Source organism: Plenodomus lingam (genome assembly GCF_022343315.1).
Source record: "Plenodomus lingam strain CAN1 chromosome Unknown contig_22, whole genome shotgun sequence".
Lineage (NCBI taxonomy): Eukaryota > Fungi > Ascomycota > Dothideomycetes > Pleosporales > Leptosphaeriaceae > Plenodomus > Plenodomus lingam.
In genome coordinates, this window is record NW_027093939.1 from 477,436 (window position 1) to 502,927 (window position 25,492).

At 48.1% G+C, this 25,492-nt stretch overlaps 10 protein-coding genes across 10 annotated transcripts; 3 read left to right on the top strand and 7 right to left on the bottom strand.

Moving 5' to 3' along the window:
* Positions 1–1,297: 1,297 nt before the first annotated feature.
* On the bottom strand, positions 1,298–4,778 carry IAQ61_005550 (uncharacterized protein; the record flags this gene model as incomplete). Its single annotated transcript, XM_066096842.1, has 3 exons — positions 1,298–1,376; positions 1,438–4,444; positions 4,505–4,778. The coding sequence occupies 3 exons, from the start codon at positions 4,776–4,778 to the stop codon at positions 1,298–1,300; spliced, it is 3,360 nt and encodes a 1,119-aa protein (XP_065953193.1).
* A 324-nt stretch (positions 4,779–5,102) lies between these two features.
* On the top strand, positions 5,103–6,260 carry IAQ61_005551 (uncharacterized protein; the record flags this gene model as incomplete). The annotated part of the gene is made up of 1 exon (XM_003840017.1): positions 5,103–6,260. The coding sequence occupies one exon, from the start codon at positions 5,103–5,105 to the stop codon at positions 6,258–6,260; it is 1,158 nt and encodes a 385-aa protein (XP_003840065.1).
* Positions 6,261–6,340: 80 nt separating this feature from the next.
* IAQ61_005552 (uncharacterized protein) lies at positions 6,341–8,399 on the bottom strand (the record flags this gene model as incomplete). Its single annotated transcript, XM_003840016.1, has 5 exons — positions 6,341–6,426; positions 6,496–6,612; positions 6,665–6,830; positions 6,918–7,790; positions 7,866–8,399. 5 exons carry the CDS (start codon positions 8,397–8,399, stop codon positions 6,341–6,343), a joined length of 1,776 nt encoding a protein of 591 aa, XP_003840064.1.
* A 448-nt stretch (positions 8,400–8,847) lies between these two features.
* Positions 8,848–9,985, bottom strand: IAQ61_005553 (uncharacterized protein; the record flags this gene model as incomplete). The annotated part of the gene is made up of 3 exons (XM_003840015.2): positions 9,412–9,985; positions 9,054–9,340; positions 8,848–8,965 (listed from the first exon to the last, which is right to left on the bottom strand). Exons 1-3 carry the CDS (start codon positions 9,751–9,753, stop codon positions 8,848–8,850), a joined length of 747 nt encoding a protein of 248 aa, XP_003840063.1. The 5' UTR covers positions 9,754–9,985.
* On the bottom strand, positions 9,986–11,318 carry IAQ61_005554 (uncharacterized protein; the record flags this gene model as incomplete). Its single annotated transcript, XM_066096843.1, has 7 exons — positions 9,986–10,394; positions 10,444–10,529; positions 10,578–10,686; positions 10,738–10,871; positions 10,926–10,979; positions 11,026–11,062; positions 11,118–11,318. Coding segments are annotated over 7 exons (849 nt in total), but the record flags the coding sequence as incomplete, so codon positions are not given.
* Positions 11,319–12,252: 934 nt separating this feature from the next.
* Positions 12,253–14,436, top strand: IAQ61_005555 (uncharacterized protein; the record flags this gene model as incomplete). The annotated part of the gene is made up of 3 exons (XM_003840013.1): positions 12,253–12,486; positions 12,540–14,272; positions 14,325–14,436. 3 exons carry the CDS (start codon positions 12,253–12,255, stop codon positions 14,434–14,436), a joined length of 2,079 nt encoding a protein of 692 aa, XP_003840061.1.
* A 211-nt stretch (positions 14,437–14,647) lies between these two features.
* On the bottom strand, positions 14,648–15,120 carry IAQ61_005556 (uncharacterized protein; the record flags this gene model as incomplete). The annotated part of the gene is made up of 2 exons (XM_003840012.1): positions 14,648–14,895; positions 14,964–15,120. 2 exons carry the CDS (start codon positions 15,118–15,120, stop codon positions 14,648–14,650), a joined length of 405 nt encoding a protein of 134 aa, XP_003840060.1.
* Positions 15,121–16,555: 1,435 nt separating this feature from the next.
* Positions 16,556–18,169, top strand: IAQ61_005557 (uncharacterized protein). Its single transcript, XM_066096844.1, has 2 exons — positions 16,556–16,730; positions 16,782–18,169. The coding sequence occupies exons 1-2, from the start codon at positions 16,587–16,589 to the stop codon at positions 17,850–17,852; spliced, it is 1,215 nt and encodes a 404-aa protein (XP_065953195.1). The 5' UTR covers positions 16,556–16,586; the 3' UTR covers positions 17,853–18,169.
* Positions 18,170–18,451: 282 nt separating this feature from the next.
* Positions 18,452–19,258, bottom strand: IAQ61_005558 (uncharacterized protein; the record flags this gene model as incomplete). Its single annotated transcript, XM_066096845.1, has 2 exons — positions 18,452–18,932; positions 19,242–19,258. 2 exons carry the CDS (start codon positions 19,256–19,258, stop codon positions 18,452–18,454), a joined length of 498 nt encoding a protein of 165 aa, XP_065953196.1.
* Positions 19,259–19,354: 96 nt separating this feature from the next.
* IAQ61_005559 (uncharacterized protein) lies at positions 19,355–21,085 on the bottom strand (the record flags this gene model as incomplete). The annotated part of the gene is made up of 1 exon (XM_003840009.1): positions 19,355–21,085. The coding sequence occupies one exon, from the start codon at positions 21,083–21,085 to the stop codon at positions 19,355–19,357; it is 1,731 nt and encodes a 576-aa protein (XP_003840057.1).
* Between the last annotated feature and the right edge of the window lie 4,407 nt (positions 21,086–25,492).

The following is a 25,492-nucleotide window of genomic DNA, read 5'->3' on the forward strand; positions in this document are numbered from 1 at the left end:
AGTGCTATCATTTGTCGCTGTTCGTGATGTGCTCTCTTACCTTGACCTACCTTCGCATACGTATGTGCACCTTGGGCGATCGGGCTCCCTCAAAACATGGTCGTTGACAGCGCCCGTCACAGCCTCATGGCTATTCAAAGAGGCATCAAACATGTAGAATCAATCATCGCATTACTATATTCCTGCGGCCCTTGGTTCGCATAACCCACCCACACTCTTCTTCCTCAAGCAACCGGCAAAGCCAGACAACTCAATGAAAAACCAAATTGCGCCTAACCAGCAAATGGTGCAATAGCTGGGGCACTGTGGTCGCAGCGCTGAGCAAGCCCAGTGAGCTGCAACCTAGGTCCAAAAATAAGAATAATCAAGAAAGGCCCGTAGGCCAATTTCAGAGATTAAACTGAAAAGAACAGATACTACACTTGATCTAAGCCAAAAGGCAAAGAGGAGCTGAGGAAAGGAAGACGAGGACGAGGGAGGCAGGGTTTATATACATGGGTGGAGGCTCTAGCGCGGCGAGGTATGACTCAGCATCATTAGCGTTACGCTAGGCCGGGAGGACTTCGGCGGCTTCGCGCACGGTTGGTGTACAGGTAACGCCGTCAAGAGCCACACCAGCACTTGTGTACAACAAACTACGGATGAATTTCAAACAGCATGTTGATCGACAGATGCACGACGCTTTCTCCAAGCACTCACCGACTTTTGCGAATCCGAATCACGCGGACGATAAGAGCGCGGTAACAAGCATACAGGAAGCATACGACGCCCACATGTACATCCACCAAGGTAACGGCGCGCTCCGCATTCTCCTCCGTGACACCCACGTCTATCCCCGTTTCTTACGCACGCCAATTCCCACCGCGTATTGCATGTATATATCCGTGGAATTTATGCACTGCATGGAAGATATACCGCATTAACAACTTCCCACCGTCCCACCGCGCGCCCTCGTTCAGAGAGAAAGCCACCGAGATGCGGTTTCTTGCGGCTGAGGTGTGATGGGGACAGGGTGGCTTAGAGGGTAACAACAGGGACGGTGGGAATGGTTGTGTGATGCATGCTTTGCTGTATAAGTTTGGATTTAGGAATATTTTGTGTAAGAACACGTGACTGGACTTTTTGTCCCTGTCTTCAAGGTCGGAAAACATGCAGATGCGTTTCGGGTATACAAGTGTGCGCCGATATAGGCAACACCATGGTTCCCGTCATTCCCCAGTGCCCAACTGTACCTCAGCATTTCACAGTAAATCCAATCACAGCACAATCCCAAGCAAACCAAATCACCCACAAGCGCTCAACTCAACAGCTCCTTGATATCCTCGATCCTCTGTACCCTCTTCTCCTCATCACTCATCATGCCCAAAGAACTCGCACTATGCACTCATTAGCAACCGTCGCACCCCTTGAAAAACCCAAACAACAAACTCGACTTACATAAACTTCTTTCGCTCCTGGATCCGCAACATCTTCTCCTCGATACTGCCTTGCACCACAAAACGCACCACCTTGACCTCCCTCTCCTGCCCCATCCGATGCACGCGGTCAATCGCCTGCGCCTCGACGGCAAAACTCCACCACGGATCCATCATGAAGACTTTATTCGCGCACGTCAGGTTCAGGCCGACGCCGCCTGCGCGCAGACTGAGCAGCAGGACATAGGGCTTCGGCGAGGCGGTGAATTCGGTCAGAATGTGGGCGCGCTGTTTTTGCGAAATGGAGCCGTCGAAGCGGAGAAAGGGGATGTGGTCGCGTGCGAGCGCGGGCTCGATGAGGTCGAGAAAGGAGGTGAATTGGGAAAAGACTACTGTTTTGGCATCTTTTTCCACCTTCCGCGTCTTCTTTAGGTGACCAAGCAGGGCTTGCATCTTCGCCGAGCCGCTGAGGCCAATGCGGCGGATGCTAATGCGGGGAGTTGTCCCAGTCGGTGCTGCGTCTTCAACTTTGAAGACATGATTTGGTGAGTCGGGGATGTGATCGTGACGGACGACTTCGAAGATGTCGCGGGCGTTGATGGGTTCGCGGCAGTTGAAGCAGCGTGGGATCTGGTTCTTGTCGCGTTGGTGAGCAATGTAGTTTAGCAGACATTCTTTGCAGGCCGAGTGCCAGCAGCCAGTCACGGCTTGGTCAATCATGGGCTCTTCGGAGCAAATGGGGCATTCCGCATCGGCTTCATCTTGAATCTGTTTTAGTACGTGCGCACCGAATCTGTTGATGTCCTGATCGCCCTCGGCGGTGAAGCGCTCAATCAGGCTTGATAGGTCCATGTCGTCTGCGAGGCCGTTTGCAAGATCTGCTGCTAGTCCAGCATCCTCTTCGTCTGCCACGATCTGGGGTTTGCGGGTGAGTGTAGGATGACAGCACGACTGTCGTAAGCGTAGAATTTGGGCAAATATGGTCGTATACGACTTTAACAATGTACCCGCCTCTGCATTTGCTGCAAAAACGCTCTTTGCACGCAAGAAAATGTGGTCGTAGACGTCTTGCTCGTCTTGCGAAAGGGCAATCTTTTCAACCTCGATAGTACGTGGTGGCAACGGCACCAGAGCCTGGCCGTCAGGCGTTTTCATGTCCTTTGTCCGGCGAAGAACGAGCGGCTCAAGCACCGTCTGTACAACATCTAGAGCGCGGATGAAGTCTCCAGACTCGAACGGTACAGTAATGAACGTCTTCCAGAAGGAGAAATTACTCCAGGGCTCGACCTTCAAGAATCGGACGAGACTGAACAGATCCTCTAATCGGTTCACAATGGGGGTACCCGTAAGCACCCATCGATGCTTCGCACTGAGCTCATAGCAAGCCTTTGCCGTCTTGGACGACCTGTTCTTGATGTAATGCGCCTCATCCAAGATGATGCGGAAGTAGTCTAGTGAGAAGATGCCGCCGTGCGAACCGCGATTGCCGTCTTGTGCTGCCACTTGGTTGAATTCGGACAACAATGTGCCATAACTTGTGATGAGAACGTTGGGCGCGTTAGCTGCATTCGACGCACAGCATAGCTTTTGCAGGTTGACCGCCTTCTCGGAGCCATAGTAGACCATGGCCTTGAGGGTGCCCTCCTTCGATGCCTTTTCGGCTTCAGCATGCCACTGCGCAAGCAATGACATTGGCGCCACGACAAGCGTAGTGTACGGAGCAGGCTCTACGGCCGCACTCGTCTTCTGGAGGCGTGGCAGTTTCCTGTTTGCAGTGGACTCATCTTTGACGACCTCATTTCTATGGGTATGAATCAAACTGAGCATCTCGATTGTCTTCCCAAGACCCATCTCGTCAGCCAACAGACCACCTAGGCAGTTCTGCTCCTGGACTGGGAACTCGAGGGAGAGTTCGCCAGAATATGGGTTGACGTAAAACATGGTCTGATGCTCGATGGCTGGTAGTGGCTGATTGTCCGCATCTTGCGTTGGCCATTGGTATTCCTCCCATAGTGGATGCATCGAGGACTCCGCATGAGACAACGAATCGTCCTTTTCTTTCCCGACCATCCAGTGTAGTGCTTGTTTTTGATATTTCCGTAGATTCAGGCAGAAAGTGTCTGCCGGATCCATTGTTGGCGTATTAAAGTCGAAGGACTGTGCCTTCTTGTATAGCGAATCGAGTTGATCTTGCTCTAGCTCAGCGCCTTCTTCTGCTTCCTCTGAAGGGGGTGAGGAGGTTTGTGTAGGCGTGCCCGTCTTGGCCTTGTTTGTCTCGTCCTTTTTTTCTGCGCTTTCCACCGCTTGTAATAGCCCTTGTCGCTTGTGCTTTGCAGTCGTCTCGTTCTGGCGGGTTGGCTGAAGATTGATAGACTCGAAGAACTTGACCAGGCCAACTTGTCGCAGACGGAGGTCTCGCTCATCTGACGTCTCCTTCTCTTCAAAAATGGATACCTCCCTATTGTTGTCCGGCTTGGCAAACTTGCGCGCGTCGAATGCACTCCGTAAAAAGTACCCACGGAGTTGTAGGTAGATAGTGTCGCCTGTCCGGATCCTGTCTGGCGTGTAGACGACGGTGCCATCGAACGAGCACACTTTCTGGTCGATCAAGGCCGAAACCCATGTCGCAGAATCATTCTCCAGTCTACCCACTTCCTCGCCTCGTTGATTTGTGAATCTGACTAGTAGATCCTGCTTCTTCAGGTTGACGACCCTCTTCTTGCCCATATGTGGCGACTTGACTCGCTCGATGCCAATTGTCTCGTTGTGCTTGAGCAGGCCCAATCCGCTCTTTGTGGCCCAGCCAACCACACCAAAGGAACCAACATAGCGCTTCGAGGGCATCTCCCGTAGAATGGTAGGGGTTTGGGTATCTGAGCCGGACATGGAGGCATTGGAGACATCGGATTCGGTTCGCTTGAGATTGCTTGCCAGCTTCATCTGTACGGGCGGTGGACGGGCTTGGAAGATGGGCGCAGATGGTTGAACAGAGATGGCGCTCCAGGAGCCATCAAGATAGAGATTGATTGCTGGTCCGATTGTCAGAGACTCAAAGATGGTCCTGTTTATGGTCACAAAGACTCTCTTACCTCGTTGAACATCTCCTCCACTAACGTCCTTCAATTTGTGCATTGTGGCTTCTGGAAGTTCCCCCACCACTGCCTGCAGCATGGCAAAGTCGAAGTCATGTGTTTCGCCATTGTCCGCACCAGTACTGCTTTTCTCTGGTGATGCTGCTTGTGGTGGTGGCGGGGAATGCGGAGGAGAATGGGGGTTCGTGGAGCGGGCCTGGGCGGGTGAAGAGGCTTCAGTGAAGAATCTGCGCTTCTTGGACGGTCTCTCATCTGGGTGCGGCGACTGCATGGTGTTGATGGCCGTCGAGCCGTTCGCTGTTCGCCGCTCGCAAAGTGCCCATGGCCGACGCGTCGCAACCTTGAACGCGCTTTCACGGGAGCACGCTAACCGAGTTAAAGTGCGGGCGATCTGCACAACCGCGTCATGCACCCTCGCTCCAGTCGCCATCCATACCAATTGGCTTACCACGAGTTCTGTTACAATATCATCTGTGAGCCTGGCTCACTATATGTTTGTACGGTTCATACTAGGTCTATTCAACACGCCTCGAAACTGCAATCCTTGAACACAATGGCCGTGTAAAGCGTCTTCGCAGCTGAAAACTATTTTCCAATGCGCTCCACACATCTCTACAGAGCTCTCCTCCGGCATAGACACAACTATCCAACGCCGCGGAGGCGACTTTTCCACACCTCACCATGTTGCAAAAACGGGGCGGCACAAGTATCGCAGGCTGAAGTGGAGCGAGCACGCAATTACTGCGCAAACCTCATCCGTACCTACGATGCGCCGTCGCATGTCCTCCAAACCTTCATCCCCCCGTCCTCACGAGATGCCTACCTCGCCATCCGCGCCTTCAACATCGAAGTTGCCCGCGTGGCCGACACAACGAGCACTCCCACAATTGGCTTGATGCGCATGCAGTTCTGGAAGGATACGGTCGCCAAAGCGCTGGCAGGCACGCCACCAAAAGAGCCTGTGGCCATCATGCTCGCCAGAGCAGGCGATGACCTACACGAACGTTCTGAAGGGAAGGCGCGCCTCAATAAAAGCTGGTTTTATCGCATGATAAGCACAAGGGAGCAGCATTTGGGAAACCCGCCTTACCCCACCTTGAGCGCACTGGAGAGCTATGCTGAAAACACGTACTCGACTATGCTATACTTGACGCTTTCCGCCTTACCGCAGGCCTCGCTCACAACGGACCACATCGCAAGCCACATTGGCAAGGCCATGGGTATCGCTGCAGTACTGCGAGGAGTGCCTCTCGTTGCCTTCCCTCCGCAACAACCGCTGGGGACAAGTAACTCCATGACTGGACAGTCCGGACCGACACAAGGCGCCGTGCTGCTACCATTAGACGTCATGGCCGAAGCCAACGTTAGGGAAGAAGACGTCTTTCGACAAGGCGCTGCCGCTCCAGGCCTCCGCGACGCCATCTTCACAGTCGCCACACGCGCCAACGACCATCTCATCACAGCACGCGAGATGCTGTCCAAGTTGCGGTCAGAGGGAACGTTGGGCCACGAATTCGAGCACCAACACGAGGAGGAACACCAGTACAGCATGCAGCAGTTGAACACGGGCAAGGATACACAGTTGGCCGAGGTGGAACAGGCTTTTGGCGTATTCATGCCCAGCATATCGACGCAGTCATGGCTGGACAGACTGCAAAAAGTGGATTTCGACATTTTCGACGCAAGCCTACGAACAGTGGACTGGAAGCTACCAGTCAAGGCATATTGGGCATACAGTCGGCGTCAGATATGAAAATCTATCAATATGAGAGATCCATCACAGTATATATTCATACATCTCTGTCAAGTTCACAGCGCGCAACGCTATCCATTTTACTCCTTTCTCTGCTCAATCATGCATCCCTCAAAGAACGTCCTAATACCATCGAAGTCGTCCAGCGACGTGACTTTCGAGACATCTACACTCGAATTAGCAGCATTCTTACCACCATCCTAACAATCTGCATAGGAAATAGGAAACAACGTACATTGATCCGGCCTCACAATCACCACAGCGCCCACATTAGGATCAACACCGTAAGCTTTGTACGCGTGCCCGTGCCCAGCATTATAATGCGCGTCGTCGATATATGTCTTGTGGAGATCTATACACTCGTCAGGACCAAGGAGGGGAAAAATTCAGCGAGGAGGACCTACCTCTCATACCCCACTTCCCAGTGACAGGCCAGAAATAATCTGGTATCTGCTCTTGCGCAACGTCCACAAAGGTGCTGTGTAAGACCAGAATGGGCTCGATGAAACCGTCAATGTCACGTCCGGGTGGCGTGAAGCGTCGTGTGAGAGGGAGCAGATGTGCTGCCAGCTGCCCAGATCATTAGTTTCTTCTGCAACAGCCAGCAGTCTTGAGTAGTTTCCCAATCGTGCTGGAAAAGATGCATGTCAGACTCACCTGCTGTAACCTCTCCTTGTGTGCGGCGACATTGATATCCCCGCCAAACACGACAACACGCCATCGCCCATCACTCTTCAACACACTCTGCAACTGCACAGCCTTGCAATCGCAATACCGCACCACCTGCGCAGTGGGAAACCTCATCCCTACCTCCACACCCCCCGCTACCAACATCCCCTTGCCCCCCACAACAACACTCTCCTCATACCGTGCCCCCAACCCCGCCGTAAACCGCGCACTCTGCACAAAATACTCCTGGAACCGTCCCGGCTCTGCCTCCTTCCTGCTAAACAGGCTCGAAAACTCGCGGTCAAAGGCAATCAGGTCTGCCGCCGTCTGCCCACGCTCACCCACATACGTGGATAGCAGGGAGGGCGGAGACAGCCCGGAGAGCACGTGCCCAAGTTTCCAACCGATGTTATAGCCGTCTTGCAGCGAGACATTCATGCCCTGGCCTGCCTTGGGCGAGTGCGTATGGCACGCGTCACCCGTGAGGAAAACGCGCATGTCGGTGTGGAAAGACTGGGCGAGGCGCTGGCCAATGCTATATGCGCTCCACCAGTGCACAGCGGCAAAGTCCATGCTGTAGGGCGCGAAGATGCGGCGTGCGGTGGCTTGTAGGATGGGCAGGGTGACGGATTGTTGGGTGCTGCCTGCGGGGAGCTGCATGTAGAAGCGGACGAGGGAGCCGCCTTCTCGTGGGATGATGAGGAGGTTGCCCGATGACGAGTGAATGGTGCATTTCCGGCGGATGTCTGGGAAGTTGGTGAGGGGGTAGGTGTCCATTACGCCCCAGACTGTGTCGGTGGTGTCGCCGATCATGGGGATGGAAAGGGAGTGGCGGATTGTAGAGTGGGCACCGTCACAGGCCTGTCTTGCTGTTAATTTTTTGGTTCTGGACTTTGTTTGAGGTGAATAGGATGATAAAAGTAAAGGATAACATACCAACACATACTTTGCCTCCCACACCTCTTCCTTTCCCTCCTTCTCCGCCTTGACCTTCACAGCATATGCATCCCCATCCCCCTTCATCCCCTGATCAATCTCTACACCCCGCACCTTCCACCCATACTCAATCGGATTCTCGGTCCTCCCCTTCTCTCTCAAGATCCCCTCCATCTTCTCCACCATCAGCCCATTCATGCGTGCCTGATTCAAAATAACATGCGGCAAATGACTCAACCCAGGCGGCGTATCCACACTCCTGCCCTTCCTCTTGATCCCCCCTGCACCACCCTCCTCCGTGCCCCAAAAACACACTTCGAGGATGTGGTATGCTTCCCGCAGGACATCCTCGGCGAGACCAAAGGACTCGTAGATTTCAACGGTGCGCACTTGGACGCCGTCGGCTTGCCCGATTTCTAGGGGGCCGTTGCGCCGCTCGAGAATGGTGAAGGGGATGTTGTAGATGGCGAGCCAGGCTGCGGCGAAGATGCCGGCCGAGCCGCTGCCGGCGATTAAGACGTCAGTTTTCGGCATGGCTACGATGAGGTAGATATGTTGTTGTGGATGCAATTAGTGATGGACATGGGACGGGTCTGTGATGTATGTGGTCAATTGTGTAATATGTCTAAGATGAACAGAGTGGAAGCATGTGAGCGAAAAGGTGCTCAGTCAGACGAAAGTGTAACAAGGTTCAGCAGTAACGGATATTGTTTAGCTGGTGAGCCAATTGACATTTGAATCTGATTCTCTTTAACATGTGCTCGGCACTCCCGAATGCAGGTACCGTGGGGGATGAAGTATATTCCAGTGACGCGGGGAGGTGGGACTAGCGCGCTTTCGTCGTATGCCGGGTTCGCGCGCCCATGGAAGTGTAAAGCCATTCCGATCTTTAGTTCCGCCGCCTGTTCATCACGAGCCAGCCATCGAATAGTATGCTGTCATAGGTTGTGTGTATGTGTACGGCGAGAACTCCAGGAGACGTTCAATCGAAACTGATTTTCTTGCCTTTCAAGAGGGTGCCTCCCAGCAATTTACCAATCGCATAGCCAACATAGGCTCCGGTGATGATTGTGACGGGCCACTTTTGCCATTCGCGGTCCCTATCAAGTGTCAGCCATAGATCGTGTTGAGGAAGAATCGTTACTTGAAGTTCTCGCAACAAAGATCAGATTGTGCATGTCGACTCACCAGTCTAGAGGAATTGGCACGGCGCCCAACCAGGCACCAAGTATCGTTCCAATCAAACCGCCATAGACTTCATCAATTGGTATGTAAAGGGCAACAATTTGTCGCCATTTCTCGCCGTCAACGCCGTGTACGTATACAAGCGGGAGGGTGCTCAGCAGCGCAATGTGTGCGCCGCAGAGAAGCGTGTGGTAGTGGTGCGTGGTCACGGGCGCGCCAAAGAGAACGAGGAGCGAGGTGAAGAGCGGCGTAGCAGCGAAAGCAGCGAGGAGAAGAGACAAAAATGCTGGCTTTTTTAGTTGTTAGCTACAAGTCCATTGCATCCGCAGATGCCCATGTGATAAAGACTAGAGGAACCGACCACGATCTTGCTGTTCACACCCTGCTCCAGCTTAGTCGGTACCTTGCCCTTCTTCTCGCCAGGCTTTTGTCTCCTGATGGTAGGCGTTCCACCCGTTGGCGGTAGGCATACTGCTACGTATGCGATTTGGAGCACAGCAAGTGGCACGAGAGTGGTGAGCAGAGTAGGGACGGGGTCTGCCACAAGCGCCGGGAACTTGTAGGCATAGATTGCGAGGATGAGGGCAGGGTGAATGTGTGTGTACAATTGTGCTGTCCCATTTCTTAGAGGCTCAATTGGCGCTGCGGTGGCCATTTGCGGCTTTGTCGTCGCGTTGGCGTTGATGACGGTGGTGCTGGCCATGTTGGCGATTGCGCGTCCTCCTAGTAATATGGTTGAACAGGTGGAAGATATTTGGCTCTAGGTAAGATAGTACGTGATATGTACAAAGGAGCGGAATTGGCACCTGGCCCGTGGCTGAACACTTGGTCAGTCGGTCGTGATTATGCTGGTGAGTTTACGACCAAAGATTCGCGATCTGCGATGACATCCGTGCACTTTCCCTCTAGCGGCAGCGAGAGCGCGTTTTCTCGAGTACCACAATGGTCTACAAGAACACTGATGATGTCGGTGTTTTGGATCCTTCAGATGTCCACAGTGATTTTAAATGTTATGTATCTAAAGTACTCCTCTATCTTGACGGGGAAGCCATATTGTCCTAGATGGGCTTTCCATTATATACCGCCGGGTTCGCTCGAGGAGTATCATGATTCAATCTATTGCTTCTGCTCACCTTTCCTGGGAACTAGGTTCCTCAATGAAAGGTCGTAGACAACATCTTCTACGTCCTTTACTCTATACTTCAGACCATCGCTACGACGGCGCAGGCTGTCGTTCTTGAGGTTGAGAATCTGGAAACCCGCGTGCAGATCTTTGACAAACTGATTGATCAGTAGAGGACGGTCATAGTCGCCCAATGTGACTGCGTTGCGCGCAAGGCGAGTCTGTCTGCTGTTAGTACTCGCAAAGAGATACGAGGGTCATCAAACATACCAGCTCCTCCACGAGCGTGATGAGCGCCTGCAAGTACTCCTCAAGCGATAGATGGAACTCATCACGATCTTTGAGATTGACAGGGACTTTGTGATGTCAGTTGAGTGTATATTGGTATGTCGTGATGAACATACTGTTCAAGATCTCACCGAGCTCCTCGATAGTCAGCAGACGTCCGCATTGAACTTCGCCACCTTGATACTGATAGCCACCGAGCCATCCCCAAAGAAGCACGCTCTCAGCCTGTAGTTGTTTTAGTGGAGATCAGGTATAGATTCCGTGGTCTTGACGCACAGCACCTTGCATCTGGCGGCTCCACATGTTGTTGAATTTGTAGTAGGGCATTTTTGATGCGGCTTGCGACAGCTTTGATACAGTTTCGACTACATTCTTGATAGGCTCTTCGGCTGCCTTGAGCACTTCTGACACTGTTACCATCATTAGCAATTGAAGCTTGCATGTATCAAAGTAGCGGATCTCACGGTCGGATACGGGCGTAGAATGAGCTCTCGACAGTACGAAGGAAACGTTGCGGTCTGTTTTTTTTGTTAGCATAATCTCCTTATAAATAAGCATACTTACTGTGCTTCTCGAGTGCCTGGATGATATCGCGTAGTTCCTGTCGCGTGATGAGTGCGCTGTCACGTGGAAGAATGCGCAAAGGTGCCTCTCACATCACGAACAGCAGTATCTTCGTCAATGCGCGACTGTAGATCCTGAAAAATGGCCGGATTTACCATTCCGGATTGTGCGGCCATACTGAGAGGCTGGGCACCCAATAATGAGTTATCGAAGTGAGGTCGGTGAGGTTGGTGGTTTTCCTGTCCAAACACGGCGACGAAAATTTGTACCACCGCGTTGCGCAACGCCAGATTATCTTAATATAGAGAAGCACGACTACTTGCTGGCACGAACGTGCATTTTCTGTTTGCTTCGCAATATGGATGCTTGCAGGTGCCACGTGACAGGTACTACTTCCTAGTCATGGATCACAGCTAATTCACTCTGACCCTGGGTTACCGTACAATATAGTTATCCCATCTGTCCTGTCCTCAGTACCGTACCGATACATGGAATTTCAGCCATCATAGACGCCTACTTCTCCTAACAAGCGAGTCACCAGGAGATCAGCACCAGTACCGGATGCTGTAGAACAAATGACAAGGTTCCTTCACGTCTTTGAGGAGGCTTGTTTACCTCGGAGCTTCAACATGCACCTACATCTTTGCAGTCGTCAACTCTTGATACGAGAATATGGGAGCCCAGGTACCTGATATGTTCTCGATAGTGAACAATAACCACACAAGCAGTGGATGTTGGATTAGATGCACTTTGTATAGATTGAACCACCCCCAACATGCTGTGGGTAAAGTTGCGGTAAGGTATTCATTCAACCCATTACTCAATTTACAAACGGTTAGCATGGTTTGTGATCGTTCTGGCCGTCTGGTGAAACGAAAGTTCGTTCATGCAGTGATTGGAATGATCCGATTATGCAGTCAACATAATGCCCATTGAAGGGGACAGTCCCAAGAGGACCAGAATGTGGGGTGCCGACCTATCTGTACAGTGACACCCGGAGAAAGCCGCGCTTGTGGGATGGTGGGGGAAAGCGGCTGCGGAGCCGAGGCAAGTGCTGGTCAACGGACGTTGTGCAACATGAAAAACAAGCTATAGTTATTGTTGTTGTGCCTGCCAAGTGGTAGGTACCTACCGGTAGCCATCGCCTGTCCATTGTCATTCAATCCCAGTTTTTTCTAGGCCGCCATAATTGGAGAGACACATGAAAAAAAGGAACTGCAAGACAAAATGAACGGCACCTCGGAGGCCAATGGTACATCGAAGAAGGCAAAGTTGCTCTGGAAGCATGCCTCGCCACATTCCACGCCCATGTACAAGTACATGCAAAGAGTGAACAAGGTGTATGGAAAAGACATCTCAGAATACCAGGATCTTCACCAATGGAGCGTGGACAACACCGACCATTTCTGGCGCAGTATATGGGATGTTGTTGGCGTCCGACATGAAGGGCCATATTCGATGGTCAGGCAGCACGTTTTGCATCATCTCGACGAGTACACACTGATCTGTAATAGGCTGTGGATCCCAAAGCACCCATGTTTCCTCGTCCCATATTCTTTCCAGGCACGATGCTCAACTTTGCAGAGAATCTGCTGTTCCCTACGCAGGAAGTTGATCCCAATTCGCCCGCCGTCATCGCCGCGACAGAGACAACACGAGAAACCGTAACATGGTCGGAGCTGAGAGAACAAGTCAGAAAATGTCAGGCCGGCATGCTGGCCATGGGTTTGAAAGTGGATGATCGGGTCGCCGGTTATCTTGCGAACCACACACACGCTCTCGTCGCAATGCTCGCAACAACTTCTCTCGGTGGGATATGGACGGCTGTCAGTCCTGATACTGGTGTACACGCTGTCCTTGAGCGCCTTCGCCAGATTGAGCCGAAGCTCCTCTTCGCGGACAACGCTGCTTTCTACAATGGGCGAAGTCATCCCGTGTTGCCCAAGGTAGTGGACATTGCACGCGACCTGCCCTCTCTACAGGCTATTGTCGTTCTTCCGACTGTGGACTCAGTAACGACCGAATTGGACCCTACTTGCTTGTCATCTGGAACCGTGTACGATTACGCGACATTCATCGCCTCAAAAAGTGTGACAGAGCTCACGTTCAAGCAACTTCCGCCAGATCATCCGGTCTACATACTTTATTCAAGTGGAACCACGGGGGCACCGAAATGCATTGTTCATAGTGCGATTGGTACTTTGCTTCAACACAAGAAAGAGCACATTCTCCATTGCTCGATACAGCCCGGCTCACGTCTCTTTTACTTTACGACTTGTACCTGGATGATGTGGCACTGGCTCGTCTCAGGCCTAGCATCAGGGGCAACACTTGTCCTTTACGACGGCTCCCCCTTCCGATATGTCGACGAAACAGATCCTTCGACCTCAGTCGCAGATGATCTTGCTATGCATCGCCTCATCGACGAGTTCCAAATTACCCACTTTGGTACCTCCGCAAAGTACTTGTCCATACTGGAGCAGAAGTCTGTCAACCCCAAAGCTGCAGGTCTACGACTGGACAAGCTTGAAGCTATCTACTCCACAGGGTCGCCGCTTGCGCCATCTACATTCTCATACGTGTATTCGGCTTTCCCAAACACAATAAACCTTGGCAGCATCACTGGTGGTACCGATATCATTTCGTTGTTTGGTGCTCCAAACCCTCTTCTCCCTGTATATGAAGGCGAAATCCAAGGGCCGGGTCTGGGTATGGCAATTGCAGCATGGGACTACACCGGAGCCGACATTTCCTCCACCGGTGAACCGGGTGATCTAGTTTGCACCAAACCGTTTATATGTCAGCCAGTCGCGTTCTGGGGGTCAGAGGGAGCGAACAAGTATAAGAAGTCTTACTTTGACATATTTAAGAACGCGAGCGGTCAACCCATTTGGCACCACGGCGACTTCGTACGTTTCAACCCCGAGACTGGTGGTCTCTGGATGCTTGGACGTAGTGATGGCATTCTCAAGCCGGCTGGCGTCCGCTTCGGGTCTGCTGAAATCTACAATGTAGTGCTGGAGCACTTCCCCAAGGAAATCGCCGATGCCTTGTGTATCGGCCGGCGGAGGGAGACTGACATGGACGAGGCTGTTGTACTATTCTTAAAGATGACAGAAGGCCATCAATTGTCTTCCGATCTCATCAGCAAGATAAATTTGACCATCAAGAATGCTCTCAGTGCGAGACATGTCCCGGCCGTGATCGACGCGTGTCCTGAGATCCCGATTACCACCAACGGAAAGAAGTATATTTCCCCATCTATCGAAAATTCAAGTTCGTGCACTTACATTCACCAGGGTTGAAGGAGCCGTGAAGCAGATCCTTTGTGGATTGAACGTGAAGACCAGTGCCAGTGTCGCAAACGTGGAGTGTCTGGACTGGTACCGGGAGTGGGCGAGGACACACTAAATTTACAACACGTCACCGTCAGCCAGCGTTCCACATTACGGTGTTCCAATATGAACATCGGTAAACAGTCATCAATTTGGATATCGCTTTCATTTGACTACTACGCGCAAGAGAGAATCAGTTCGGATGTAAGGCGCTGCCAATAGACCACATCGCGTCAAATGCAAGACACGAATGCCCAAGGCAAAAGTCCGGTTTGTAAACTTCGGTCTTAGAGCGCTTCGAGAAGCATTTCGTCAACTTTTGCGCACAAACTATCCATCACATTGGCGCCCACCTTTAGATTGGCCTTGACAACGCCTACTATCATTCCTTGAAAGCGTACAAGGATCGCAAACGTCCCTCCACTTGCTCCCACTCCATCGCCTGTCCAGCCCCGCATAGCAACGAACACATCTTCGGCACTGATATCGCGTTTGACATTTTGGAAATGGTTTCGTGTGAGGAAAGCAATGTTCACTGTCAGAACGTCAGTTTAAAGTAGCCTTGGTACGTTCATCACGGAGAATATAAAACGAGGGCCTTACGACACAGAACAGTCAACTTCCTCTCCGTCTGGAGAGCGAGGTCGTGAACATTGGGATTACTATTTGTGCTAGTGGTTTGGTGTACTTTATTGCGGAAGGGGCGTAGAAGATTGTGAATACGCAGCTCCAGCGCGTTGGCGGATGTCCCGTGGGCCATGTTGAGCGCGATTGAGAAAAAACCTGGTGGTGTGCGCGAAAGAAGATGTGTGGATGATGTCGCCAGATGATGAAAGCGAAAACATAGGAAGAATCGGGAAGATGCAACTTCACGCTCTCCGTTTGCTGCAGCACAGACCAAACTTCTCCACAGCTGTACGCCATTTTCATGCAAGACAGTCAAGACAGTATTCGCTCGTTGTCGCATTTAGTGAAGATTTTGTAGTGATTTTCATCATGATGCTCATGTATCACTATTATTTCGACGTCCAGACATGATCACTCCCAGTCCTCATTTATCTCCACCTGCAGTCTGTCCAACATATTCTCTCCCCTTTGCATCGTGAAACTCACTACTAATTCAATGTTGTGCGAATCTTTACACATGTGATTATTTGGCACATTTTGGCACTATTGAAGTAGACAATGCATGGCGTCACACCAGCTTTGGGAAACATTTGTACCAGAGAAGGTAGAACACTACTAGATTTACCGCCAAATTTCTCCAAGCTGTTACGGTACAAGAAAGGTGATGTATCCGATGATATAGCCCGATGAAGAGCAGTAGTCGTACACTGACTGCGGAGGTTTCGCACTGCTTAGTAATTGCTTATAAACATATCACACTTATCATAGTCCGTTACGTGAGGTATAAATAAGACGTTCTAATGTCTTTTGAGAAGCTTCTGAGTTTGTAGCCGCCAGCTTATCTGGCATTTCGCCGTGATCTGTGAGGGTGGTGTAGTATATCTTTGGTGATAACGGAAGAGATACCTATGCGATCAGGATCTGGCAGAGAGTTTCACCGGGAGTGTTTGCGTGCTGGAGATAGGGAGGGCGAAATTGAGGCGGAATCGTACTTTTTTTGCGGCTGGGCCTGGTGGTTGCAGTGCGTATCCTGGTGTGAAAGTGGCCAACGACGTGGTTTAAGAGAATATTTTTTTAAGCTCCTCGTGATCGTTTTCTATATCTATTATTCAGAGTGCAGGATGGGTATATTCCATAGATTGAGAACGTATATTTTGTTCTCGCATGAACATTCTCATGGACATCGTCGATGATATTTTAGTAACTGCTGCACTTATGTAAATATAAAACACATGTTTTGGATAATATGATTTCAGTATATGATTTCGGCTCCGATATACCTACCTGCTTGTGATGCAGTCTGCTCAAACGTAGAGGTGATGGACTGCGTCACGTGCGCATACAGTGACATCCTGCAAGTACTGCATTGCTGTAAGTGACGCAAACACTTTGCCAAGTATGATCGAACGATATCAACAAGGAGATAATTTTTCTCTGGGGAAGACCGAGAAGTAATGTATCAACTGCCGGAGGTAGTACGTTGTTATATGATTCTTATCGATAAGCGACGCACAGGTTTCGACCCCAATTTACGGCCTCGACTTATTTGATCCTTGAACTCAGACGTATCATCATCAAATTGCCGTCTTGTGAGCCTTGATGAGAATCTTAAAGAAATCATATTCCTTACTCGCGAGACAAAGTTTCACAGGAAAGCGGCCCTGGGCCCGACCACATATTATTCCGCTCGTGACTCATTTCGCCACAATGGATCGTTCTACCGGTACAACGTCAACCGACCGAGTGGGTATGTCACATACTTCACCAAACGAGTATGACTTATAGTAGATACAGAAAGGCTCTGTACACCATGATACCCATGCAACACCCCCAGAGTTCATCCAGAAAGAACACTGGCGGTACCAGAGCATGCGAAAAGCCGATCTTGAAAACGATCCAAATATCTTCGACCTGAATAAACGAGATGCGTTCACCGATGAGCAAAAAGACCTGTGGAGACCGGCTGGTGTCATACCAGCCGCACAAATTGAGTCTGCATGCCAAGCATATGCCGGAGGAGTACCACTTTCGACACCAGTACATGACGCGCAAATCTGGGAGAATAAGGAGTTTCCTGGCCTACAGGTCATTCCTCGATTGCTACCGCCAGAAACGCAAGTGCTGTTTACTTCTTGCCTGATGCACAGAGATCTGGCCGATCCAAGCCACAAGATCAATATGCAGGCAGATTATAATGTGCCTTACCCATCAAGGCCGACAACAGAGGCCCTTCGGTTTGATAGCAGCTTCTTCCTTCGTGATAGAGCTGCGCCGGAGGACTGTCTCGTTCCCAAAGTGCTTGAAAAGCAAAAAACTCTCAACAACGAACAGTTTCTGTACACGAAGCTGCGATGGCTTACACTCGGCGAACAGTATGACTGGCCAACGCGCAGCTATGAAAAACATGCGACTCCTTTTCCCTCGGATCTATCGATACTGGTAACTGGTCTCTTCCCACACATTCGGCCTGAATCTGGGGTGGTATTGATGTACTCGGCCAAGGACTTCATGCCTGTTCATCGTGACGTTAGCGAGATGTGTCAAACAAGCCTGGCTAGTTTCAGTGTTGGTTGTGATGGCATCTTCATCATGGCGCGGGGAGAAGACGACGGCACTGGTGATGATGCGCCAAGAACGGTGGCCATCCGAGTGCACAGCGGAGACGTCGTGCATCTCTCGGGGCAGGCGAGATGGGCATGGCATGCCATGGCAAGAACCATTCCCAGTACGTGCCCATCGCATCTCGCAGACTGGCCGGTCGGGACACCAGGGGCCACTCCTGCCGAAGAGAGATCATACAAAAAGTGGAAGGGTTATATGGGCACGAAGCGTATCAATGTCAGTTGCCGTCAAGTATGGGATTAAATCTGCGATTTCATGGGTAGCCATCGCAACGGGCCGCTCGGGACAACCAGCTGGTCGGAGGCGAGCTCCACACATGTATCATCAGATTGGAGACTTTTGCTTCGGACTTCTGGAACGGCCAGGGCCTCTAAGACTGGCTAACTTGGATTCTACAAGTTCGAGTGATACCTATCTCTTGAGTCGACTTTCGCCTTTTGCTATGCAATGCTCCCAGAAAGATAGACTTCATGGACCAACATGAACTGTACATACGGTATTTGTGAGTCGTGTTGGACAAAAGCGCTGGTGTAACCTGTATCCAGACGGTAATATCTAAACGACATTAGAATACGAGTTGCAGCAATCGGGCCTGCAAAACCAGTTCAATCCTCTATCAATGATTCTTATTCCGTGATTCTGCAGCAAAATGATATCAGTGGTGTAGCCGTCCGCGACTAGCGGGTGAGGCTGTGACGTAGGTACGGCTCAATGCACGACTATCTCTCACTGCATTATCTTGAACGCCTGATTCATCAGTTTGCCCTGTGTTGGTGCTAGCCCGCAAATAAACCATGTCGATTAACCCCAACTCCAGGCGAGTTTGCCTTGAAAGACCCACCTTACTGGTTACGCCCCATGATATTATCCAGAGAAGAGGTAGAAGAAGTGCAAACTGGTCTGAGGGCAGTGTACTGCATTGTGCAGGTCAGACCTGCAGTCAGTTCAATATGATATTTAGAACTACCGCCCCCAAAAGTTCCCTGTGAGAGAAAGAACCTCATCTCATCAATCCCGTGCAATTGTAGTCGTACAACTCCCAGAACCTCGATGCTATGGCTATACTCAATCTCCCCCAGATCCGTTACCACGGCCCCTGGATCCAAATGCTCATCGCAGGCATAGGCGTCGGCGCCTCCGCCGGAATCTACGTCGCGCTCAACCTTCTCGGTGCCGGCGGTGGCAGACCAGACTCGGCGCAAGTCGTGCAAGTCGTCAATGCCACGCTCTGCGCCGTCTGGTTCTTCTCTTCGTCTTTTGGTGGCTCTATTTTGAATAAACTGGGGCCTGGGTGGACCATGTGCCTCGGCGTACAGACGTATGCTGTTTACGTTGGCTCGCTAATTATGATCGTGAAGAGAAGGGCGCTGTGGTGCCGAATCATGTTCTAGAGAGACAGGGCCTGGTGTCGGGGCAACGAGCGAGTGAGAAGGTTGGGAGGGAAGGGGAGGTCCAGGGGTCAGAGGGTTAGACGTGTCGTGCCGGACAAGTGGTAGATGCAATTCATGATGTTAGGTCAAGGAATTCATATAGACTATTATAAGAACTATACGCTTGACAGAATATTGACCCACTTTTGCAACAATGTTGGAGCGTACAACTCGCTGTACGCTCTATTTCCCGAAATTATACACATTCCTACACATCATAGACGTAGTGTATCTCTTGACGCCTCGTCCAGGGCCCGCTTCTGCCTCCGACACTGCCAACCTAGACACGACTGGCCTAGATGGCCGGCGACGCTCCTAGACGTCGACAAATTCGAATCGGACGAGCAGAGTACACTTTGTCTCATGGCCTCCCAAGTCGAGCATGCGAATGAAGCTCCAGCCGGGAACGGTGTACATGAGCCTAACGGCGGCAACGGCAAAGATGGGATTGCGCGCAAAGCTGTCATCGCTCTTGATAAGGAGGCGCAGAAAGACGAGTTCATTGTCGTCGTATTCCCATTCCAGGACGTCCTTCCAGACGGGATCCGTAGAAGGCGAGTTGTCTTTGTGCATGAAGCCGGTCAGTTTGTGCGGCTTATAGCCAGCCGTCTTGCGCTTGGGCGGCATGTTGTTCATGTCGTTTGCGTGCACGAGGGTGCATGTCAGATAGGGTTTGATGGCTTCGTTGTCGCGGTCCTTGGGCAAGGGAACGTCCGTTGCACCCGCAACATGGAGGCGGAGTTTCTTTCTTCTGCCTGTGTTCAGATTACCGCTACCACCAGCGCGGAGGGCAGCCGGTTTTAAAACATAGCCTCCTGAGCCTGCAAAGAGAGCCTCATTGATCTGGGAGCTCGCGCCAAAAGTCTGCCAATTGAGTGCGCAGATTTGGGCTCCAATGGCCCAGAAGGGTACGGGCTGGAGGTTTTTGGAAGAAATCCGGGTTCCCTTGGGATAGACGCGCATCAAGTGGTGGGCATTGTGCCTGGCAATCTTTGCACTGTTCGCAGGAAGATGCGCTTTTAAGCCAGACTCTGAAACGTTGATGAGCTGGTGGTGAGGCGCGTTTTCGAGATCAGCCTCGAACCAGGAATTGTTGACAGGCTTGACAGATTGTGCATACACTCCTAGCTCTGCCAATTCTGGTACGATGATGCCAGCATTAGTAGCCTTCTTCTTTCGAGCATACTCTTGTCGCGCTTGCTTATCCTCTTCCTCCTCATCCGAGCTGGAATCGCTGTCACTGCTCTCCTGCTCATTTGGCAAGTGATATTCAACAATTACAGCAATCTTATTCCCAAGCTCGGCCAAGGTGACGTGGTTGTGTTGGCTATGGTCCTCCTGCTCTTGCATACCTTTCTGGCGAATGTCCTTGCTGAGCAGCCTGTCCCCCCACATTTCCTGCATGATCTGTGCCAGACGACGTTGACCATGCGCATCGCAATGGTTCTCGAGGGAGATCATAATGGGCGCAGCATTTCTTGCATCGGCAGATTCTTTATCAATAACATCCCGGATGGTCTCGCAGACTGCGCGAAATGGAATGTTGGATGTGAGTGTCCAGCCGTGAGTGACCTTTGGTTCTTCTTTGTTGTCGTCATTATCCCAGGCATCAATCTCCACACATCGAGATCCCGTATGTAAGGCAATCTCATAGGCAGAGGCATGCGACTCGCCGTATAGTTGATGGGCCATCAAGTACGTGTTGTGAGACGAGCTGATGAAATATTCCGGTAATGGATGATTCCTCTCGATGACCTCAGGTGGGACTTGGATGTGAGATTTGGAAACCAATTCACGTAGGGCTGCCGTTGGCTGCTCGCTCTTCAATCCCGCTTCTGCCTCTTCTAAAACGTTCTCCTCTACCAAAAAGCGTCTCAGCGCCTGACTGACACGTAGCTCATCTTTCGTAATGTGCGACTGTTGCGCCGCATGACCACCGCCAGCCACCGTGCCTGCATCGATTGCCTCGCCCTTGTCTTCATCGTCGATCTTTGATTTCTTGGAGAAGGGATTGAGTTTCGCGATACCAGAAACCAGTTCTGCCATGACGTGTGACGCCGGTGGTGCGCTATCGATGAGGATGTTTGGGTATGGAAAGAAGTGTCGCAGAGAGAGGCTGGACTCGGCTGGTGGGGTAAGCTTGGCTGGTTCAACCGGTTAACATGGAAGAACTGTCAATACAAGCAAGATTTGATTTTCATATAAACATGAATATCCTGACTCTGCAAAGGGCGTTCCTGATACAAGCAGGTTTGAGTGACATCACATCCCGGCTCATGCGAGGGCAAGGCAGCTGGGGTCGCTATTCACTGCGTACGATAGCCGAGGCACTAAGCTAAACGTGGGGTTCACCTTCCTTTAACGTGAGGGTGTCTGAGCTCCCGCAATCAGCCATGTCGTCTTGGTGTTATTTAAAATATCTAATAACGAATAGTTAACTTAACGATGATAGCTATTTTGTTGGTTATTTTTTATAGTTAACATACATAACCCGCTAAGCCTATTGACATGGCTACTTCTAAGAACGCCAAGACAGTGCTTAGTAAGGTCTAGCCTTCGTACTATGTCACGTGAACAGTCACATGCTTTTTCATGCACTTGAGAATACCAGCAAGATCTAGGCTTAGCATGTCCTGTGTAGAGTCACGTGTCCTGTTATATATGACACGACATGGCTACTCGCAATCACAAGAAGTGACGCCGCTTGTCCACTGCACAATGCTTCAATCTGCAATCCATCTTGACGTTTTCGCGACGCGTCCTTGTGCGCGCGAGACAGCTAGCGGACGACACTTGAATAGACGTGCCACTGACGGCATCTGACTGATTCTTTGCCCTACGACATAGTCGCTCCATTTTATTGCTGCCATGGGTGAGCATCAAATGAAGCCAAGGCAGGGCAAGTCGCACACCGCATTCCCATCTCTCCACACTCCACTCTCCCCGAAAAAAATTAAGCCTGATGTCAAGGTTTATACACGAGCATCTATGGCAAGGATAACAACTATACTCGTCTCCAATCGCGAGTCGGGGTATCCATGTGTTTCATGCTGGTAAACATTTGAGGGCGCAGTTCATATGACCATGGAATTAGCGCTGCGTGAACTCGTATTCAGCATGGGGTTAGGCCGTGCCAAGCTCTACTAGCTAGCTAAGCAAGGTTAACTAAATATTATACCGTAAGATTTTGCAACGCGTTCTAAACCTATTCTAAATATATTCTATACTAGTAACACTATAAGCTACTACTACTATACCTGTTACTAACGTATCCCTCTTATCCTACGTAAGTAGATTAAAACGTGTTTAGAACATGTTCTTAATAGGTTATAGAAGCACTATTAATAGTATCTTGCCCTTAGCTACGTCCTAAATAATATTAGGGTATAGCCTATAGTTAGCCCTAATAGGGTAGTTAAGATAGAGAGTAGAGAGCGCTACTACTATACTAAGATTAATAATAAGGGCACCTTATATAGAGTAAGAATAGGTTCTAAATATATTCTAAATAAGTTCTAATATTCTTAGGCTATTCTAGGTACTAGGGGCACTCTATATACCTATACTAAAAAAGATTATAGGCTTAATATAGCTTACTATAAGGTTAGTAGGGTTAAGAAGACTAGCTAGCCCTCTATAATAGAGGTCTATAAGGCAAAGAGTAAATATATTATTAACCTATTCTTAACTTATTATACTAATATATATAGACTTCTATATAAAGGTTATATATAATTACTAGAATACTCCTTGCTATAAGTTATTTAGAATATATTTAAAACTTATTACTAATATATTTTATAGAAGTTCTCTAAGCCTAGCTAGTAGCTATTATAGGCCCCCCTATAAATACTAATACCCTCCTAAATATAATTTAGAAGAAGACTTATAGTAGCTATAATAGTAATAAGGTATAGCCTATAAGAACCTATTAAAAACACGTTACTAACTTATTATAGCTTAACTTTATTGCTATATCTACCCTACTAAGGATTTAAGGTTATTAGGTTCCTTATACTATCTACGCTTATAATTATCCTAGCTATAGTAAGTTATTTATAATATATTATTAACCTATTCTTAATATATTTTAAGACTATTACTTTAATACTAGTATAGACCTTGCTAATTCCTGCTAGAATACTGCCTAGTTCCACTTGTAGTATACTTTTATAGAGCCTAGGGAGGATAGGGAGGATAGAGAAGATACTAGAGAGGGGGAGGGAGATAATAATAGTAACAAGTAGGAACATATTAAGAATATATTAAGAATAGGTTCTAATAAATAATATATAATAGTATATAACCTAAAGGGGTAGTAGTAATTACTAAAATAAACTCTCTACTCTTCTCTTTTTTTTTCTATCTACTAAAAGTAAAGTACTATTTACTTTTATAGGGTCCTTTAATAGTATATAACTTTTTCTTTTAACTTTTATAGGTATTATAAAGCTCTAGTAGTCCCTTAGATTAAAGAAGAATCTAGTATTTATAGGTGTCTAGCTATAACGTATTATTAATATATTCTAAATATATTTTAAGAGACTAGACTTATATCTCCTTTTTACTACTTTTACTAAATATTATTTATAGTGTAAAGGGGAGCAACTATTTACTCCTTTTCTTTACTCTCTACTTCCTCTTTAGCCTCTACTCTAGCTACTACTTCTTATTATAGACTAGCTATCTTAGAGGGTTCTTAAACCTTAGAGGAGGCACTTAGTGTAGTCTACTCTACTAGCAGAGAATGTATTATTAACGTGTTTAGAATATATTCTTAAGTATTTACTATTAAGCTCCTATAAAAGATCCTTACTTCTGCAATACCTTATATTATAGTTCTGCTATAGTTTACTAGGGCTATTTAAACCTTAGGATAATACCTCTTAAGGTAGTAGATAAGATTACCTCTATTAGAGAAGCAACACTAAAATAGTTATTAATATATTATAAACGTATTCTAACTTACATATATATATACTCTATAAAGTTCCTATACCCCTAATCTAGCCTAAATAGCCTAGTAGAAAAGCTTGCTAGGAAATACTATATACCTATTATTTAGGTAGGATATTATAGGAGAGAATACCCTAGTATTAGATAGAAGTAACTTAAGCTTAATATATTGCTAGTATAAATCCTACTTAGTATTAGAATAAGTTTATAATATATTCCTAACGCGTTCTATTATATACTAACTTTAAAAGATCTTTATAGACTATATTAACTAGTTATATCTAATAATATTAGGATAGATAGATAGTAAAATAGTATTAAACTCTTAAATATAAAAAGTTCTTATAGAGTGTAAGAAGAAAGAAGAAGAAAGAGAAGAAGAAAGAATATATATTTATCTACTTATATATACTTACGTAATAGACTAGAATATATTAAGAACTAGTTAGGAACTAGTTACTATATTTATAGACTAACCCTACCTTATATAAAAAGTAGCTATCTCTTTCTTAAGTTTAAACTATGCCTTTTATAATTTAAATAGTGCCTTTTTCTATACAAGTTCTTCCTTATCTATCTCTAGCTTTTCTTTTCTCTCCTTTAGAGCCTAATTACTAAGAAGAGCCTTTTATTATAAAGTTTATAGTTATAGACTAATAATAAGTTAGGAACGTGTTATAAACGTGTTTTGTAAAGCATACCTTTAGGTTGCTATTAGTAGAGGAGAAGAGCCTAGTAGTAGAGAAGATAGAAAAGGGGCTAGTAAACTTCTTTCTAATACTACTCTACTACTTACCCTCTAGCTTTAGGCTTTTAAGCGTGCTCTTTTATTTCTTATTAGGACTAAGATATATCTAGTTAAGTTAGATATAGCAAGACTTGCTTTATTATTATCTAGAGTATTATTATTATTATAGGACGCGTTCTAAATATATTCTAAACACGTTTTAATTAGTAAATATATATAACGCTAGCGTAAGACTTACTTTCTCCCCTCTAAAGCTTTTTAAGGTACCTTTACTTAAGCCTATTAGGAGTTCTATAGTTATAGCATATTCTAAACTTACTCTAGGCTTTAAACTCTTTTATATCCTATAGATCTATCTAGTGTGCACTATATAATATTACTTATACAATTCTAATAGGTTAAGAATAGGTTATAAACTTACTTCTAAGTAGCCTTAAGAATACTTATATGCTTACTAGTTTTATATCCTTTCTAGCCTACTTACTTAGCTATATTTAAATAAGATTCTAGTTTTTCCTATACCTCTTTTAATATTTTACTATAGTATTGCATAATCCTAGTAGCAATTACTAGGTTTTTCTTATAGATTACCTAGTTTTAGGTATCTTTAGAGGGTTCGTGTTCTAATTATATAAGAATAAGTTAGGAACACGTTTAGAATAGGTTTAGAATATGTTTACTTACGTAAGAGGAGGTTAGCAAGCTAAAAGTATTCCTTTACTATTAATACCTATAGTAATTTACTTAGA

Excerpts from the sequence above, each read along its gene's own strand:
- IAQ61_005557 (XM_066096844.1), top strand. The coding sequence starts at position 16,587 with ATGAGAATCTTAAAGAAATCATATTCCTTACTCGCGAGACAAAGTTTC. Across the intron at positions 16,731-16,781 it reads GTACAACGTCAACCGACCGA|AAAGGCTCTGTACACCATGA; the intron begins GTGGGTATGTCA and ends TAGTAGATACAG.